The following is an 18525-nucleotide window of genomic DNA, read 5'->3' as shown; positions in this document are numbered from 1 at the left end:
TATATATTTTTTGTTAATTTATTTAGTTAATTATTCGCACGAGAGAGATAAGCTTTATTTAGCAAAACTTTCCTTCCCTAAAGCTAACGCTAGATGTCACTGCCTGCAAAGTTACCGCCTACAGATGATCGAATATTTGAAGATCATTTTGAATCCAGGTAGGCCTACTACTGGGATAAAGTATGGTTTTGGTTGGATAACAATTGTGCATTTTTTTGTTGTGCATTTTTGAAGTGACATGAATGACTTTATTGCTCATAAAATAGGACCTAAATGTTTTATAGATTTATCCAGCCTAAAGCAGCGTAGGGTGGCTTGCTGGTTTATTAGTCGGTCTCACAGTTTGGCCACTTTGAAAGTTCCCCAAACCCTTAATAAAACTAGTCGGCTGACAACGGAAATCAGTTAATTTCAGCACACAATCTTTGGCAGAGTGGTGTTATGGCACATTTTTATCATAAAAAGCTTTTGCTGAAAAAGCTTTTGTCTTAATACTGATTTGGTGATCTGGTTTTCGAGCACCTTTTAACAGATCAGACTAGGACAGTACCACGTGTTTAGACTGTTTTATAGCAGGGACATTTTAATAAGATGATGCTTGATTTGCATGTTAAAAAGACTTGAATGGACAAATCCGCAATGTAAATACCGTTGTGTGTGTATATATATTTATGTATATAGCCTATATACAGTCATGTGAAAAAGAAAGGGCACCCTATTGAATTCTGTATCCGGATATTATAAATAAAAAAATCGTCTGGTAATCGTCTGGACCTGAGCAGGTCTTAAAATTAGGTAAATACATAGACAACGAACGACACATGAGTGTCATTATTTATTTATCAAAACCTAGGCCAAAATGGAAAAGCCATATGGGTGACAAACTAAGCTTATACTGCTTCCATAGGAACTAAGAGGAAAATAACAGTCAGGCACTGCGAATCAAATGTCTTGGTCATCAATCAGCAAGTGTGATCACCTCTATAAAAGCAGACGTTTTGCCAGTTTGCTCTGGAGCATTCACGTGTTAACACAATGGCAAGGAAAGACATCAGCAATGATCTTAGAGAAGCAATTATTGCTGCCGTCAATCTGGGAAGGATTATATGGCAAGTTCCAAACAATTTGAAGTCCATTATTCTACTGTAAGGAAGATTATTCATAAGTGAAAAACATTCAAGACAGTTGCCAATCTTCCCAGGAGTGGACGTCCCAGCAAATTCATTCAATTTTGCATCTGAACAAACCTCAAGATTTCTGGAACAATGTCCTTTGGACAGACATGACCAAAGAGGAGATGTTTGATAATGCACAGCGCCAAGTTAGCAGAAAACTAAACACAACATATCAGCACAAACACCTCACACCAGCTGTCCATCACTCTGGTGAAGGGTTGGTGATTTTTGGCTTGTTTTGCAGCCACAGAACTGGGCACCTGCGATCTTTGAGTCAGTCGACCATTAACTCCTCTGAATAGCTACCGAAGTATTCTAGCGTCAAATGTGAGGCCATCTGTCCGACAGCTAAAGCGTGTCCGAAATTGGGTCATCATGCAACAGGACACCGATCCCAAGGACAAGAATCAAGGTGTTGCACTTGCCCACCTCAAAATCCAGAACTCAACCTTACTGAAATGTTGCGGCAGGACCTTAAGAGAGCCGTGCATAAACAAATGCCCACAAACCTCAATGAACTGAAGCAACGTTGTAAAGAAGAACGGGCCAAAATTCCTCCAGAACGATGCGAGAGACGGATACTGTCATTCAGAAAACAATTCCTTCAACTTATTTCTGCTAAAAGTGGCTCTACAAGCAATTGAATCATAGGGTGTACTTAGTTTGTCACCCATGGCTTTTCCATTGTGGCTTTATTTTTGTTAAATAAATAATAGGTGTAATATGTCGTTTGTTGTTGTTCATCTGAGGTTGTATTAATGTTAAGACCAGATGATTTTTGTGTTCTAAAGGGTTTCCTGTCTTTTTCACATTTTAAAAAAGGAGAAGGGGCACAATCGAGAATGTTTACCTGTAGAACCTCCCCTTAAAGTCCGCGTAACCGCTGAAAGATTCTTCTGTGGCGCGTGAAGGGGAGGGACCGTCATGAACGCGCTGCAGTTACTTTACTTTCACTCATTTGCACAGCGGCTTGAGGATGGAGCTCGAATCCTTGTGTGGAGCATATGTCTTCTCAGTGCTCTGTGTTTGATGATAAGCAGACCCTATTTGCCTGGAATTATTGTTCATGTTCGTTAAAGGTGAGTGAAACGTTCTCTCATCTGTCACTGCAGTACCGCTCACGAGCGCAGGTGCTTCATATAAAGGCGCGCGCTTTTATTTGCACCTTAATCACTTTAAAGTAAAAGAGGATGGAGGATTTTACTGGGGGGTTATTGGCTTACAGTAGTAGAGAACTTGATGATACGCTCTTGCAAGCTTAAGTTGTGGCACTAATATCTTACCCTCTGTTTATGAAGTTGTTAATAGGCTGTTTTGTATTTTCTTTTTTCTTCTTTTTTACCGATGCAGTAGACATTGATTCATTTAAGTTTTTTAATGATTCAATTTGAAGCCTTCATACAATGTTGTTCGGTAATATTAGAGAAAAACATACATTAATTAAATGTAGCTTACTTTTTGTTTAATTTGTTAAACTGTCTTTATTGATAGCATATACCTGCTTTAATTTGGACGGGAAACAGTTATAAAACCAGAAAACAAAATGATTAGTGCCTAATAATTATAACTGCCTTTAAATTACCATAAGTGTGTTTTGATTTACAAATATGCATAGTAGGCTTTAATTTTAAAAGCACTGTAGGTTGTCACTTAGGCTACTTTTCTCTAACATATGTTGATATTTTTTGGCCCGGCTGCTTACATCAGCCTTCATTTATAAAGACGCGATTCCTTCAGTGTCCAGATGGGGGTGAACAATTAAAGCAAGTGATGTGCATGAGCATCCTAAGTTTATTTTACTTGCACATGTCTATAGACATACCTTTGTTTTACCTCTAACATAGCTGGATGTTCATGAGAACTTAGTAATGGGGTTATGGACAAACATTAACAGCATTATGTGTATTTATATGCACATAGGGCATTGACCATGTTACAACCATTTTGGTGACTCAATCTAATGTTACTTTACTAACTGTAGAATGTAATTGTAATAACTAGTTAAATTTAAAGTTGGTATTTTCTAAAACATTTTAAAACTATATTTCATTGTAACATTTTAATTATCTTTTAAAATAAGATTGGGATAGGTGATATATATATATATTTATTATTATTATATTATTTTTTGGAAAGAGATTATTACTTTTATTGATCAAGGATGCATAAAATGGGTCAAACGTGCCAGAAAATACATTTGTAATGTTACAAAAGATTTCTATTACAAATAAATGCTGTTATTTTGAACTTTATCAATGAATCTAGAAACAAATGTAGCATGGTTTACCCAATAATAAGCAGCACATCTGTTTTCAACAGATAATATGTTTAAAGTGATAAATTGTTTCCCGACCACCAAATCAGCATTTTAGAATGATTTCCGAAGGATCATGTGACACCGAAGACTGTGATTTTTAGTATATTGTCATACAGACAGTCTGCTTGAGTCTTGGATATTCATTCCAAGAACATTCCTAGAAATCCTGGTTTTATTTGTGGAGTGTGTCATCTCATGACATTCAAATGTTTCTTTGGGTTTTCAGTTTTCCTTTATGTCAATACTATTACTATCTTCACATTCCTTTATCTCATATATTTAATGTCTTATTTGAGGACATGTTTGTTGAATTTTAATTCTCTGATCTGTTCAGGGTTCCATCTTTCCATTATGTCATTGCCGTTTCATGGGTGCCTTGTGTGTCACAAGTATTTAATGCTTCTCCATTTACAGAGTGTGTTATGTTCCAACTAATTAGCCAACTTCCTAAAGAATAATGAGCTGATTCATTTTCAATAGCTGCCTGCGGTCTTGTTCTCATCCTCATGTAATCGAGCAGGCTGATGAGACCATCACATCCAAGTGAATAATTGGTTTGTTGTAAATGACTGGAAATAAGGCTAAATGAGCTGAGATGGCAGGATGCAAGAGTCTGGTGAGATTCCAGTCGACTGCATCACTCATTCTCTGCTGAAAGCCATTATTGGTGTTTGTCAAATTAGGCACGCTGACTGTACGGAGAGGAAATTACCTGCTGAGAGATGGGGAGAAAAATGTGGTTATCATGTTGAGAGAAAGGCGTAACACGCTAATGGGCCTCAGAGCTTGTATCTGACATGGCACTCCTGATGTTTGTTTTTAGCATAAGTGAAATGATGCTGAATGCTTGGTACTTAAAAATAATGTGATGACAAGAAGTCATCATTAGAGTATGTTTTAAAGGGGTGGTTGATTATGATTTCACTTTTTTTACTTTAGTTAGTGTGTAATGTTGCTGTTTGAGCATAAACAACATCTGCAAAGTTAATATGCTCAAAAGTTCAAAGCAAAGGAATATATTTGCTTTTAAAGAAATTCCTTTTTAAGGACTACAACAAACGGCTGGTAGGGACTACACGAGATTCCTCCAGGGTTAGTGACATCACCAACCCTAGAATTTACATAAACCCCGCCCCCTGAACACGATTTAAAGATTATCAAGACAGAATATGCTAATCAGTGACTATAAGATAACTACACATAAGCTACATAAATTCATCAACTAACCATTTAGAAATGTCCTGTTGTATTCTACATGTTGTCACTTCTTGAGTCTCTCCATCTCTGTCTGACTCCAGTTTTATCATAAAAAGTTATGTTCACCTAAACATAAAAGTTTTTGAAATTTTCAGTGCATGTCTGTGTGGAAGCTGTTGAAGCTCCGCCCCTTGTGCCGTGAGCAGCAGCTCATTTTGCATTTAAAGGAACAGACACAAAACGGTACGTTTTTGCTCATCCTCAAAAAGTGACAATTTTAACATGCTATATAAAAATTTCTGTGGTATTTTGAGCTAAAACTTCACATACACACTCTGGGGACATCAAAGATTTATTTTAAATCTTGCGAAAAGGGCATTATACCACCCCTTTAAACCAACTTCACTGAAGTTTAGAAGACAGTCTTTCATGTCACATTAGTGGCTTAGTGGTTGTATACAATACCGTTCAATGATTTGGGCTTGGTATGTCTTTTAAAATATTTGGCTGCATTCATCTGATCAAATATACAGTAAAAACAGTACTACTGTGAAATATTATTGTCATTTCAAATAACTGTTTTCTATTTTAGTATGCTGAATTTTCAGCATCATTACTCCAGACTTCAGAATCCTTCAGAAATCATATAATATGCTGATTTGGTGCACAAAAAAATTCTTATTATTATCTATGTTGAAAACAGTTGTGCTGCTTAATATATTTGTGGAAACCGTGATAAATGTTTTCCAGGATTCTTTGATGAATAGAAAGTTCAAAACAACAGCATTTATTTAAAATATAATGAATGAATGTAAATGTTTTTACTGTCACATTTGATCAATTTAATGTTGAATTTCTTTTAAAAAAAACAACAACTTTTGAACAGTAATCTATGGAAGCTTGTTTCACCCACGAAAAGAAAAAAAGTAATTGCAACTTTTTATTCTTTTGCAACTAACAATTGCGGACTTTATAACGTTTTATACGTTTAGTCAGAGTTTATAACTCGCAGTTCTGACTTTTTCTTATAATTTCTAAGTTTACATCTTGCAATTCTTAGATTATAACTTGCTGAGTTTATATCACACAATTCTGACTTTATTTCTCTAATTTCCTTTATATCATTACATTATAATTCTGAGCTTATATCCGAATTGTGAGATATAAACACAAAATTGTAAGAAAAAAAGTCAGAACTGTGAGATATAAACTCGCAATTGTGAGAAAAAAGGTCAGAATTGTAAGATTAAAAAGTTGTAATTACCTTTTTTCTGTTTTTATTCCATGGTGGAAACTACTCCATATAGTCATCTTAAAATGCTGGTTTAAATCTCAAAAGGCGAGCTCAATAGGTGAGCTTTTGACATTTAAGGGAAGGGTAGAAATTTATAATTTAGCATATTGGTGGGGCTATGCATTTCTTGATGATATTAATAATGTCAGTGTTTGCCAATTGTTTGTGCTGTGTTGGAAATTCTGTGTTGTGAAGCAAAACCAGCTGAGAACCACAGCCTTAAATCATCTGCTAAATCAAGATTAACCATGTAGACTTGAATTCTAAGAAATCATGTTTACATTTTTATTTATTTATCATTTGGCATGATTTGCATATCTTATTTTTATTGCTTCTAGACAAAATGCTATAAACTCCAACAAGCCACATTTCCTGACTCTAACATCAGGATAATCAAAGCCACCAGGGTTTGGAGACGACCCGTGGCCTCTGCCTCTGCAGAAATGATTAAGGACCCGTTCCTGCTGGGAACAAACACTTCACACACACAGGTTCATTTATCAACAGGGCTGATTTGTACATTGAGATCATTATGAAGGGTTCAAACGAAATGCTTTGTGCTGTTTTTAAACCCATTACTCACAGCACAAAGAAACGGACCGGGAAGAAATAGAGCCCACATCATTTAAACAGGGATTTTAAGTGCACTACTTTACACAGAACTCTTCATTCTTGATTATGTGAACAGGCTGAATAACTTTATTGATTATTCCCGAATCTATTACCTAGAATATATCACCACAACATTTAAAACTGTGTCAGCTGTCAGCATTTGATATGTTAGGCCTTCTGACATGATCTTATTAATATTTATAGCAGGTATGCATACAGTATGTAAAGTTCTATAGCACACAAATCGTTTTTGACAGCTTCCACTTTATAAGTGGAATAACTTTAGAGATATTTGCAAATTATTCACAAAAGTTCATAAGATATTGAATTCATAGAGTTCAATTAACAGAATTATTTGTTTGTATTTGTTATAAATGAGATTAAGTATTTGTCACACTATTAATTTCAATGCAACTAAACTTTTTTAATTTAAACGCCATTATTTTCTATGCAATTTTACCATACAAAAATAGCAAATTACTTAAGTCTCAATTTATTTTTGTTTACAAATATGGACTTACACCATCATTAAATAAAGGAGCAATGTTTTGTTTATACACTACCATTCAAAAGTTTGGGGTCAGTAAGATTTTTTAAAAGAAGTTAATACGTTTATTAAGCAAGGATGCATTAAATTGATCAGAAGTGATCAATTTACATTGTTACAAAAATATTATATTTTACATAAATGCTGTTTGAACTGTATATTCATCAAAGAATCCTGAAATAAATGTATAATGTCTTCCATAAAAACATTAAGATTCATAAATGTTTTAAAAATGGATGATAATGATAATGATAATGTTTCTTGAGCATGTGACACACACTGATCATGTGACACTGAAGACTCGAGTATGCTGAAAATTCAGCTTTGCCATTACTGGAATAAATGACATTATAAAATATTCAAATAGAACAGTTATTTTGAATTGTAATAGATTTCCTAGATAACTGTTTTACTGTATTTTTGATCAGATAAATGCAGCCTTGGTGAACAAATCTCTTCTTTCAAAAACATTCAAAAACATAAAAACAAAACAAACGTTTGAAATAGTTTAAGTTCTAGTAACATCAGTTTCATTTTGTCAAAATTCATAAACGTTTTGTGCATCTTTAAAGTTGAACGCATTTTATAAGCAGTATGTTGAAATTTTATATCGCATTGTCTTTCTAAACTGCGCTGTTGTTGAATTTAAGACTATGAAGTTAAGAAACCTGAAGGTAGGCCTATAGTATTGGACTGCAAAGAATGGCTCAGCATTCAAGCTCTGCACACAGATCTTGAATTACAGGCCTGTCATATGTGTTGAGAGCTTTGAGTGTTAACAATATTATGGTTGTAATGCATTCTGTTGAAAAAGGAAGCAACTTTTGGAGTCTTGTGGAGATGGTATCATGGTATATATATCCATGCTGACAGGCGACAGCTCCCCTGTAGGGAAACTCTGTATGATATGAGAAATGAGAGAAGGGTTCAGCTGGAAATCTGTCTTTTGTTTATACTTGTCTATATGACTGAAGCACAAGTGAAGTGTTTTAGCCAGTGTTATAACTGTGACTGCATCTCAAGAACACCTGTAACAACTCATGGCAGTGTAAGAGGCAGGTAGACGTTACCTGTCAAAGTGACCAGCGTAATTCAAATCAGCCCATCATTTGCTGAATAGCTGTTGCCAAGCTAACCCTTTATGAAATGTTTTTTTATTTTTTATTTGTTACTTGATATTTTTGCTGTATGACAAGCCTACGGAATGTGCTGCTGCCAGGTAATTGCTTGTACAATACTTATCAAGGGAGATATCTGCTATACGGCTTGCAGATAACCGTTCAGAAGTGCACTCTCGCCATCTGTTTACCTTGGCAGTTTTATATATGAAAACCCGAAGGTTTTTCTTCTTTTTTTCTTTTTTCTTTTTTTTTTTACTCGCTCTGGATAAGAGCATCTGCTGAATTCCATAAAGGAAAGTGATATTAAATACCTCAAGTGTTTATTTACTCAGTTATGTTGGAACAAACTCGTACGCTCTGTAGTTTTTCTGTAACACACAAAAATGACTTTTTAAAGAGACTTCACATTGATCATATAATGAGAGTTTTTATTAAACTTGGGCTGTCAAGTTCCAAAAAAAAGGACAAAAAAGCATATTAAAAGTATCTAACATGTTCCATATTCCATAAGTCTTAACTGTTGTTGTATGAAAAAGGTCTTTGCGAAGATTCTTTGGAACTACTTTTTTTGTTTTCCATGGGAAAAATATCACATTACGACATTAGGGTGAGTAAATAATTAGAATCTTTTTTGTGTGTAGACTATCTCTTGAGTTCTGGTTAATTTTGATGTTTTAGTTTCAGTATTTGAGGATTTTGGAGGATTTGACAAAACTAGTGGCAGTAAAACATTATCAATGTTTTATCCTTTTCACACTAATTATTATTAAAGTGATAGTTTATTGATTAATAAAGACATATTATTCGGTTACTTGCTATAAACACTTTTTACAATTGCACATGATTTGTAAACTAGTTTGCTTCACATAACAAGCTCCATTATGTGTTTTTTGTTTGACATAGTAAACTTGCTCGGTAGTTCACCTGGTACAGCCTTGCACCTGCGAGTCACGATAAAAGAGCCCAAGGTTATATCATTTTGAAGAAATGTCGCCACCGGCATGTAAGCTTGGAGTTGCCATACAAATACCTGAATATCTAAGCACTGAGCTTTTTGTCTGTTGGTGGGTTTTATGAAGCCAAATAAGGGGATCTGAATCATGATAGTGGCGATGACATTCCCGTAGTTCTGCCAAATCAAATGGATACCTGGAAGCCAGAGGAATTGTGTGGCAAGTTGAGGGATTTCTTTGTGGATTTCAAGAAACAGTGTTCAAAAATCTGCCTAGTTCCTCAGCACTGCTTCCACACTCCTGTTCCCAAAAAATCTATGATGCATGAAACATTTTGACTTCCGTTGCTTTAACAAGCAGGATGCTGTATAGAAATGTTGTAGAAAGCAGAGGGCTATTAGACTAACACTGTCAGATCGGTGGACAGCATGTTCCATGATTACAGCTGTTGTCGCTGGGAGTTCCTCAAATTCTCATTCACTCTCTCTCACCAGTGGAGACCACATGTACCGGTGGAGTCTGTCACCGCCCCATCAGCTCCACTGTGTGGCTGTTCCATTGAGACTGACACTTTAATGAAGAGAGAGAGGGTTTCAGCACTACCTCTATTCCGAGCATGTTCCAGAAGATAGGGATACCAAGTCTGTACATTTTTCTCTAACCCTAACCTCATATAATATGTGCATTAGACTTAAATTAGCCTTCATGTTACTTTCATATTTATGCATGATAAATAGACATTTGAGATTCATTTGACAAATGAAACAGCATTTAGCAAGGGATTATGTATTTTATGCTTAATTGGAACATGTTGCTATATTTTGGTTAATGGGTGAATCTCAGGAAACAGTTTCAAAGAACATTTTAAAAAGAGCTTGGGTCATATTTCACTGGAAAATCTGAATAAATAAATATTATGTTACAGAAATGACAAACACCATTGAGAAGAATGAGAATATATAAAAGTGAAATACCTGTTCACCTTATGATAATGAGAATTTGAGAGATGAAATGTGTTTAATATCATGCAAAAATAAAATCCTAATGGATCAAAAAATTTTATGCAAAATAGCATTTCTTATTTTTTTTCTTTTCTATTTTGATTTGGAGTGAAATGTGACCTGGACATGTTTTTTTTTAATCCAATTTATTCACACTGATACTATATATATTTTTTCAACTTCTGGACAGCCTTGCCCTTGGTCTTTGCAGAGGCGAAATAAAAAAATTTGGACTTTATATGCCATTTTTATTCATAGATGGGAAGATGGGGGATTGAGAAAATAGATTCAAACTCACTTCAGCTGCATGAGCACCAGAACTCAATATGTCATTGCTTGTGCACTGTGGTGCTATATTTTGATGAAAGACTATAAAATCAAGCTTTTTCTTTAGAATAATGTGACCTGATAAATCATGCACAATACGACCAGGGCTATTTATTCAGAAAGCAAATGGTTCCATTTTTATTTAATGTTGTCTTTAAAGTCACAAGAAACCAATAACTGCCACCATTAGATTTTAATGGAGTTTGATTGAATGGCTCAGTGCTTCCTTGTGTATTGTCAGAGAGCAGTCACAAATGAGGTAGTCAGCAATGGAGCAGGTCCACGGGGACCATCTGAGGTTATTGCCTTTCTGTGGAGGTCATTTCATGAGGTTTTGGGGGATTTTAGATTTCTTTGTGCACGTATGCAAAAACACTGAAACTCATGATATCAATATACTGATAGCTTTTAAAATGTGTTCAACTTTAAAGATGTGCAAATATGTACAAGTCCTGTTATCAAAATGCTATAAACTGATATACAGTATAAACTGTGATTATGTTTGCAAAATGTATAAGTATAGCTTATATTATGAAACGGCATACCGTATTTAGATTTATTTACCAATCAGAAGGGGTTTAATCAGCTCAAGTGTTTTTAATGGGTGTAATTTAACATTGAAGATTTCTTGAGACTTAATAACTGTTTCTGCTGCAAACATTGTGTGTGTGTGTGTGTGTGTGTGTGTGTGAAGAGGCTCAATAAGAGCCATTAACAGAGTCATAAATAGATGGGAAACTGGCTGAGAAAACACTCAAGTGGCAAAAATAGCATCCAGAGGATGAAAGTCTGATGACGTAGTTTGCCGTCACTGTTGAAAAGTTTGCAAACATACATTGAGGAAGAGAACCGCCCCCCTCCGTATTATTGCTACTGACCTATAATGTATGAGGCTGTCACCTGTGTTACACAGTGATGGATGACTTTGCATTGGCAGAGTATTATCCTTTCATTGAGCTGTTCTCTTTCACATTGCTGTCCTCATGGTCAGATACCTCTCATGGTCTGCTTCTACTGGTCTGTGTGAGGCGCAGACACAATTTCTTACCAAATCGGACAGTAACTAAAGCAACATAACTGGGAATTTAAAGACCAATGTGTTTTCTATCTTTTAAGTTTATTTTTATTTTAAATCTGTTTATTTTTTGCTATGGCAAACATCACTATACTATTGCAAAAATGGGAATTTGCTTTCTCTATATTAAGACATCCATCATTCAATATCTCGGCTCAGATTTCTCTCTCCCTCCTCTCCGCATACACTCTGCAATTTTAGTTAGCTCAGATGATTTGCAATTGCTATTATAACTTGGGAATTCTGATTAGATATTTTCTCACACATCAGCATTTCAATAAATTAGTGTCTCTAGAGACTTCTATGTCTCACCATAAACACACACACAGGGATTAAATATATATTCCCAGTGAAAAATGATGGGGTGTTAAATCACACGTCTTTTTCTTTAGCAGATATTTAAAAAAAATGCATATCCACCATGCATTTATTTTTATTTATTAAAACAAGATTTATTTGCATTTTTTGAAAAAACTAAAAACCAAAGAAATGATCTGACTGTTTTTGCTTAATGCCATTGATTTTGTTATACAAAAATACAAAAGCATTAAGGCTGTCAATTGATTAAATCTTTGAATAGACATTACAAAAGCTGTCTTTATAGGTCAATATAGTATTGTTTGTTTTATTTTCATATTGAATAACTGGTTTACAGTCAAAAGCAGCTCATTTTGAAAACAACTTTGGTCGATTTCTCCAGACTTGCTTCTAAGCAGGGAGGGACCATTTACAAAGGACACATTTTTGTATTTTAAAATTGTTAAATTAATTGTAATAAATCACATAAAAAATATCACAGCTAAAAAATAGGTAACACTTTATAATAACTGCATGCTATTAATGATTAATTAAGCATTAACAGTTAATTCATCATTTATAAAGCATTAATATACATTAATAAGCAGTTTATAAATACAGCTATAAATGCTTTATCCTTGATTTATAAGCATGTCTATAATGTGTTTAATAATTGTATTGTCATACTTTATTAATGATCAATTTATCATTTCCAAATGAAGTAGCATTATTTACAAACCAGTTATTTAAGAGTTGTCATCGATTCATCAGATAGATTATGCTTCTAAACCAAGAATGAAGGATTTATAGCTGTATTTATAAACTGCTTATTAATGTCTATTAATGCTTTTTAAATGATGAGTGAACTGTTTACTAATGCTTAACTAATGATTAATAGCGTGCAGTTATTATAAAGTGTTACTGAAAATTTTTATAAAAAATTTAATCTCTCTTTTCCTTACAGCACAAGTATCTCCTGAAACATGAGCGACATCTACGAGTCTGCAGCCAATTCTCTGGGCTTGTTCAACAGCCCCTGCCTGACCAAAGTAGAGCTGCGGGTCACCTGTAAAGGCATCTCAGACAGGGATGCCCTCAACAAACCTGATCCCTGCGTGGTCATCAAAATGCAGTCTCATGGCCAGTGGTTGGAGGTAAGTTTGTGTTTCCAGCCAGATGCATAACATTTCTGGTTATGTGACTAAATTAAATCATTTTTTAGGTAATAAGGTCTTCTAATCGTTTTTGTGGACCATATCAATGCATTTTTCACAGCACTTGTGCCTTTTCACACATTCCTTTGCAGCTTTCTTCCAATTTTACACTTATTATCACACCATATCTCACATGAGCGTAGTTTTGGGTATATATACTCTTTCCTTTGGCATTGATGGTTCCAATAAAAATCTTAAACATAATTTAAAACTTTCCATTACACAAAAGGTGAAAAAGGTTCTTTAGGTTATTAAATCTTTCCCCGCCATTGACAGAATTATCCATTATTTATGACACGAGGCTTTCCCGCCATTGATGTCATTTTCTGGCAATCCATGTTTTCACTGTTATATGTGTAACTGTTCCCACTCGACCCGCTCTGAGCTGGATTCGAACCGCGGTCTTTGGCGTGGGAGGCCTCTTGAGGCCAGGGGAGTGAGGTTTACACGCACAGCTCTTATTGGCCTACGTCTGTTACATATGGTAGAGGGCACTATTACACATCTTTTGAAAAAGTACAGAATCTCCAGATCGAAAAACAAATGAAAAAGCAGAAACAAGCGATAGAAGCATTGGTTATGCAATGTTAATCAGGTTAATCAAACATTAAACAGCATAAGAATCAACCAAATTAAATGTCGAATCCACAAAGAGGTATAGGACTGCGCAAGCTTTAAGGGTATTGATGGACTCGATCTACTGGATCTATGTTTTGATCAAAACTTATGCGAAATGTTGCTTTTTTAAATGAAACTTACCCAAATTCAAGGTTTGATAAAAAAGAATGAAATTTTTTTTTTTTTTTAAGAACTGATCACTAAACGGTTCTTTGGGGAATCCAAAATGGTTCTTCTATGGCATCGCTGGGAAAACACTCTTTTGGAACCTTTATTTTTAAAAGTAAATATATGGAGATGTCCCTACCAAAGTTAAGAGACAACTGAGTAATCCTTACTAATAGTTCAAGTGATCGCAGTTGTGAGTTAATGTTATATAATGTTATATTAATGTCATGTTTGCATTTGTAAAAGTATTTGATTTCTGTTGAGACGTATTTTGCTGAACTTTAGGTTTACAAAAATTAGTGGACTATTAAATACTGTTCAACTGAGCAACTGTTCAGCCCACAGGCAATTTCAGTGTGTAGGTGAAAATGTGGTGCCTCTGTACAGTTTATTTGATTTTAAAATCTACCTCAGGCATAACACAAATCCACAGTATTGCCTCATATAACCAACCTGCCACTTAAGTATAGTCCCCCCCAAACGATTCTCCCATGTATGCTTGATCTATGACAAGGAGAAAGGAGAAAAGAACAAGAACAAAGTTATGTCATGAAACTCTAGATGGTGCAGGCTGATAGGTCCTTCACTCAATCTTGCTTTTGCATTCTCTATAGGGCACAGCTGATTGGTTCTTGCTGTATCAGCAGCCAGTGAGCTTGCTGCTTAACTTTCAAATACTTGGTTTGCAGTGTAGAAGTACTTGGTTTGCTGTAGAAGTTTGCAGTGTGCTTCCAGAAACCCTCCACCTCCCCAGCTCCACCTGTATAGGGTAATTCATGGCTGCAGCAACATGTCTTACTTGCTCACAGCACCATGTTGTATATGTATATGTATATTGTATTATATTTGTGTGTGAGTGAACGAGAGAAGCAGACAGCATATGTACACTGAGAAATCTCCCTGTCAGGTTATGAAGGCTTTGCCAGCTCACCATCGGGAATCTGTTCTCACCACGCTCTGTCTCATTAGACATTCACATATTCACTTACAGTGATTCCGCTCTCTGAGTGTGTGTGTCTCTGAAGGAAACCCCACTCTAAAATCTTAATTTTGCAACCGCTTCGTACCTGTTCTCAAAGGATCTCTTCATTCCCCAAGGAAATCCCATGACGAACATTTGAAGAACGTCTTCTGTTTAGCTGCACTCTTTGTTCTTCACATTGGAGATTTGAAATGGGATTACGTGTGAAATTGTGTATAATGTCATAAATATTAAAATAACGCCAATAAACCAAACACATTTTCAAAGAGTGTTTATGAGCTATAAGCTAATGTGTATTAAGATAGAAATATCATGCTATTTCGTTTCTCTGATGCCGCCTGAAGCAAATTTAGTGCAACAAACAAGAGCAATATGATTTATTGCAGTCACGATTGCATTTCTCTTCACACCTCTTAACCTGTTTCCTCAGAATGCAGTGCTATGGGTCAGACTCATTTATCTGAAAAAGTCACTTATACATGCTATTGTATTGAGTGCCCCAATAACTTAAATTTCATTTCTGTGGGTTTTGGCTAAATCTAATTTGAGTGGAATATCCCCCTGTGATAGTCTCTCTCTCCGTTTGATAGCTCATCTCTCAATTTCCAACTACACTGGGAGCCATTATCAAATTTTTAGCTAAAGTATGACATGTTAATTCAATTCGGTCTCTATCCCGCTACCAAGAATATCCCTCGTTCATCTGGAGCTGTGAGAGGAGATAACTCTATGTACTGTTTCAGAGGTCACTGGTTTTGGGTAGAAAAAATTATACAGCTTTAAAAAAAAAAAAAGAGTATCTATATGCATGTTTAAAATAAATTAAATAGAATCAAATTTTAATTGATGTATTAAATTATATATATATATATATATATAGTGCACGACATTAACTTTTTTGCTCATCAGTCACTCTGGCTAGTGGTTTTCCAAAGTTTCTAGCCACTTAACATTTTCACTGGCCACAATTTTGACATTGATACCATGGGGAAAAACTGCCATATAGATATTTTAAATATTATCTCATAATTTGGCAGCAGGTATAGCCCATTAAGCTTCTGTCACTTTAAGACCTGACGCACGGATCCATACTGTTACACATGCGTTTTCTTTCTCAACTTCACTCAAACTGACTGTGTTTACGTGAATACTCATCAAGTCCGGCATTTTGACATTATTTTGTGTAATTGACCGTTTAAGGGCAATAAGCAGCAAAAAATAACTCAATTTAGTACTCAGAGGCGGCTTTATGGATGTGAGCACACAATCTGCGGGAATCAGTAAAATTAATCACAATACGCGCATGCCGAAATTCCAGCCCTTAACATAAACAATATTCATCAGGAGAAAATGAAACGAGTGAGTGAGGGGAGGCAGGTTTGTGTCAACTCGCTGTCGGAGAGATAAGAGAGCGAGAAAGCGCAGTATCGAGTATCTATTATGAGGGAAATGAGTATCGGAAGTGTTTCAGATATTTCAGTATCGATGTTATGAAATATCGATATTTTTGACAACACTACATTGCACTTAGTTTATTATTTCAGGTGGCTTTTTAAAAGACTATAATTGAAAAATGTATGTCTTATATATAAAATTCAACCCGCCAAAGTTGCTAGAAGGAGTGACTGCGTTACACACCACTGCTGAAATATACCCGCATTTGGTGGGTTGGCAGGTGTTAATGTCAAGCCAGTCAAATACACACAAATAATGTCAAAATACCGGTCTTGGCGAGTATTCACGTAAGTTTTAAGTGAATGTAAACAGTTGTGTAACAGTATCATGGGTCCGTGCATCAGGCCTTAAAGTGACAGCAGCCTAATATAGTATACCTGCTGCCACTTTATGAGATAATATTAAAAATATCTATATGGCATTTTCCCCCTATGGTATCGATGTCAAAATTGTGTCCGGTGAAAATTTAAATATATAATTTTATACATTAAAATAAAACTGTTATTTTAAATTGTAATCATATTTCACAGTATAACTGTACAGTACAGTTTTTACTGTATTTATGATCAAACAAATCCAGCCTTGGTGAGGCATAAGAGACTTCTTTCAAAAACATAAAAAAATCTTACAGTAGTCAGCAGTGTTTGTTGACCCTTGATCAAGATTAGTGTTTGTTTGTTCAGCTGGTGGCTCCTGAATGAGTGTAAGTACAGGAAACAGCACTTGTGTGCTTGAACATGCTTTTAAACTACGGCAGTCAGGGAGAGGACAGACCTGCTGCTGACCCTGCCTGCGATTAGCCAGAGCTCGAGCACCATCAAACAGAGCGAGATGGTCACAAACACTCTCAGCAAATCCAGTATGCTCTGAATCACAAAGAAGGCACTCCATAATGCTGACTGCAGACACTAAATCATGATGGGCCCTCAGTCTCTGGGGTGAAGGGCCTTTAATGTTCTGTATTTCAGGACGTTTCCATGTTGTGCCCTTGAAAATGTGCTGAAAGTACATTTGTGCATGGCAATTCAAGGAGGATTTTGTTCAATGGTCCTGAGCAGTGGTCTAATGTGATCTGTATACAGGGTAAATGGTCTTGCTTTTCAGAGGGTTTTGTGTCCACTGTCAAGACTCTTTTTGGTGATCAGCCTTTTTCCAACTTCTCATTTGTTTTTTTCATTTATCTCCATGAAAAATGCAACGTTTAAAACATTTACAGTATGAAATGCCAAGAAGTGATCATTCACAGGCAGATGCTCCTGTTTCATAGCTTATTGCAATGTTTTTTTATCCTCTGACCATTAGAATCCATATTCCTGAAATTATAGTGCCTGGATTGGATGAGAGGATTACCTGTCAGACAGCAAATCGGAATGGACTAGAGACAAGTTATGGTCTCGTCTTATCAACCATACTCCATTTAAAAAACCCATCTGCCGTACAGTCTGTGTGTCTGTGTGTTTCATCCAGTTTTTTTTCTTTCATGTATTTTATTTTACAGCTGCTCTGTTATTTACTCACAGACAGCACAATTCACTTGATTTAGGTGCACTTTATAGCTTTCTCTGAGTGTAGTTTCTTAGCATTATCCATCCATCCATCCATCCATCCATCCATCCATCCATCCATCCATCCATCCATCCATCCATCCATCCGTCCATCCAAAACAATCCAGTAAAAAAATAAAATAAATAATGACTCAAATAATAATAAAAACGAAAAAGCACCCTATTACCGGTACAATTTACTATTATTTTGGAACAATGGACTTTTATATTTATTTTCATAAAATGTATTTGATTTTAATTTAATTTAATTTAATTTAATATGCATACTTTAATTATAAATAATATATATATAATGGTACGAAACAAAATGTGTTTTTTATATTTTTATCATTTCTTAAAATGTCTAATGTTTTGATGTCTAATGTAATGTTTAATGCTTCCTTAAAGATAGTACTTCCTATAAATACAATATATTTATTATATTCAGATTTGTGTTCAGGATTTCTACAGTCATGCAAAACCTAGAAATACTAGAACATTTTACATTTGTGTTTTCCAGGAGAAGTTGTATAAATACAATTTTGAAAAGTCCTTTTAGGTTTTTATTCATGACTTTTTTCTAAATTTGTCTAAAATATGTTAATGGAGAGAAATTGACTTTATGAGT

At 35.2% G+C, this 18525-nt stretch overlaps 1 protein-coding gene across 3 annotated transcripts in view; it reads left to right on the top strand.

Annotated features, from left to right (window-relative positions):
- Window positions 1–129: 129 nt before the first annotated feature.
- The window catches only part of cpne4a (copine IVa), a 55147-nt gene continuing 36751 nt past the window's right edge, over window positions 130–18525 (top strand). For 2 of the 3 annotated variants that reach the window (XM_079625467.1, XM_079625469.1), the window contains exons 1-2: window positions 2068–2254; window positions 12881–13070. In XM_079625467.1, coding sequence (XP_079481593.1) covers window positions 12900–13070 — 171 coding nt within the window. In that variant the 5' untranslated portion in view covers window positions 2068–2254; window positions 12881–12899. Of the gene's footprint in view, window positions 159–2067; window positions 2255–12880; window positions 13071–18525 lie in introns of those variants that run through there. The other variant, XM_079625468.1, reaches the window with a different exon arrangement.

This window comes from Phoxinus phoxinus (assembly GCF_949152265.1).
Source record: "Phoxinus phoxinus genome assembly, chromosome: 10".
NCBI lineage: Eukaryota > Metazoa > Chordata > Actinopteri > Cypriniformes > Leuciscidae > Phoxinus > Phoxinus phoxinus.
The sequence above is the reverse complement of the archived record's forward strand: the minus strand, read 5'-3'. Positions and strand labels throughout refer to the sequence as shown.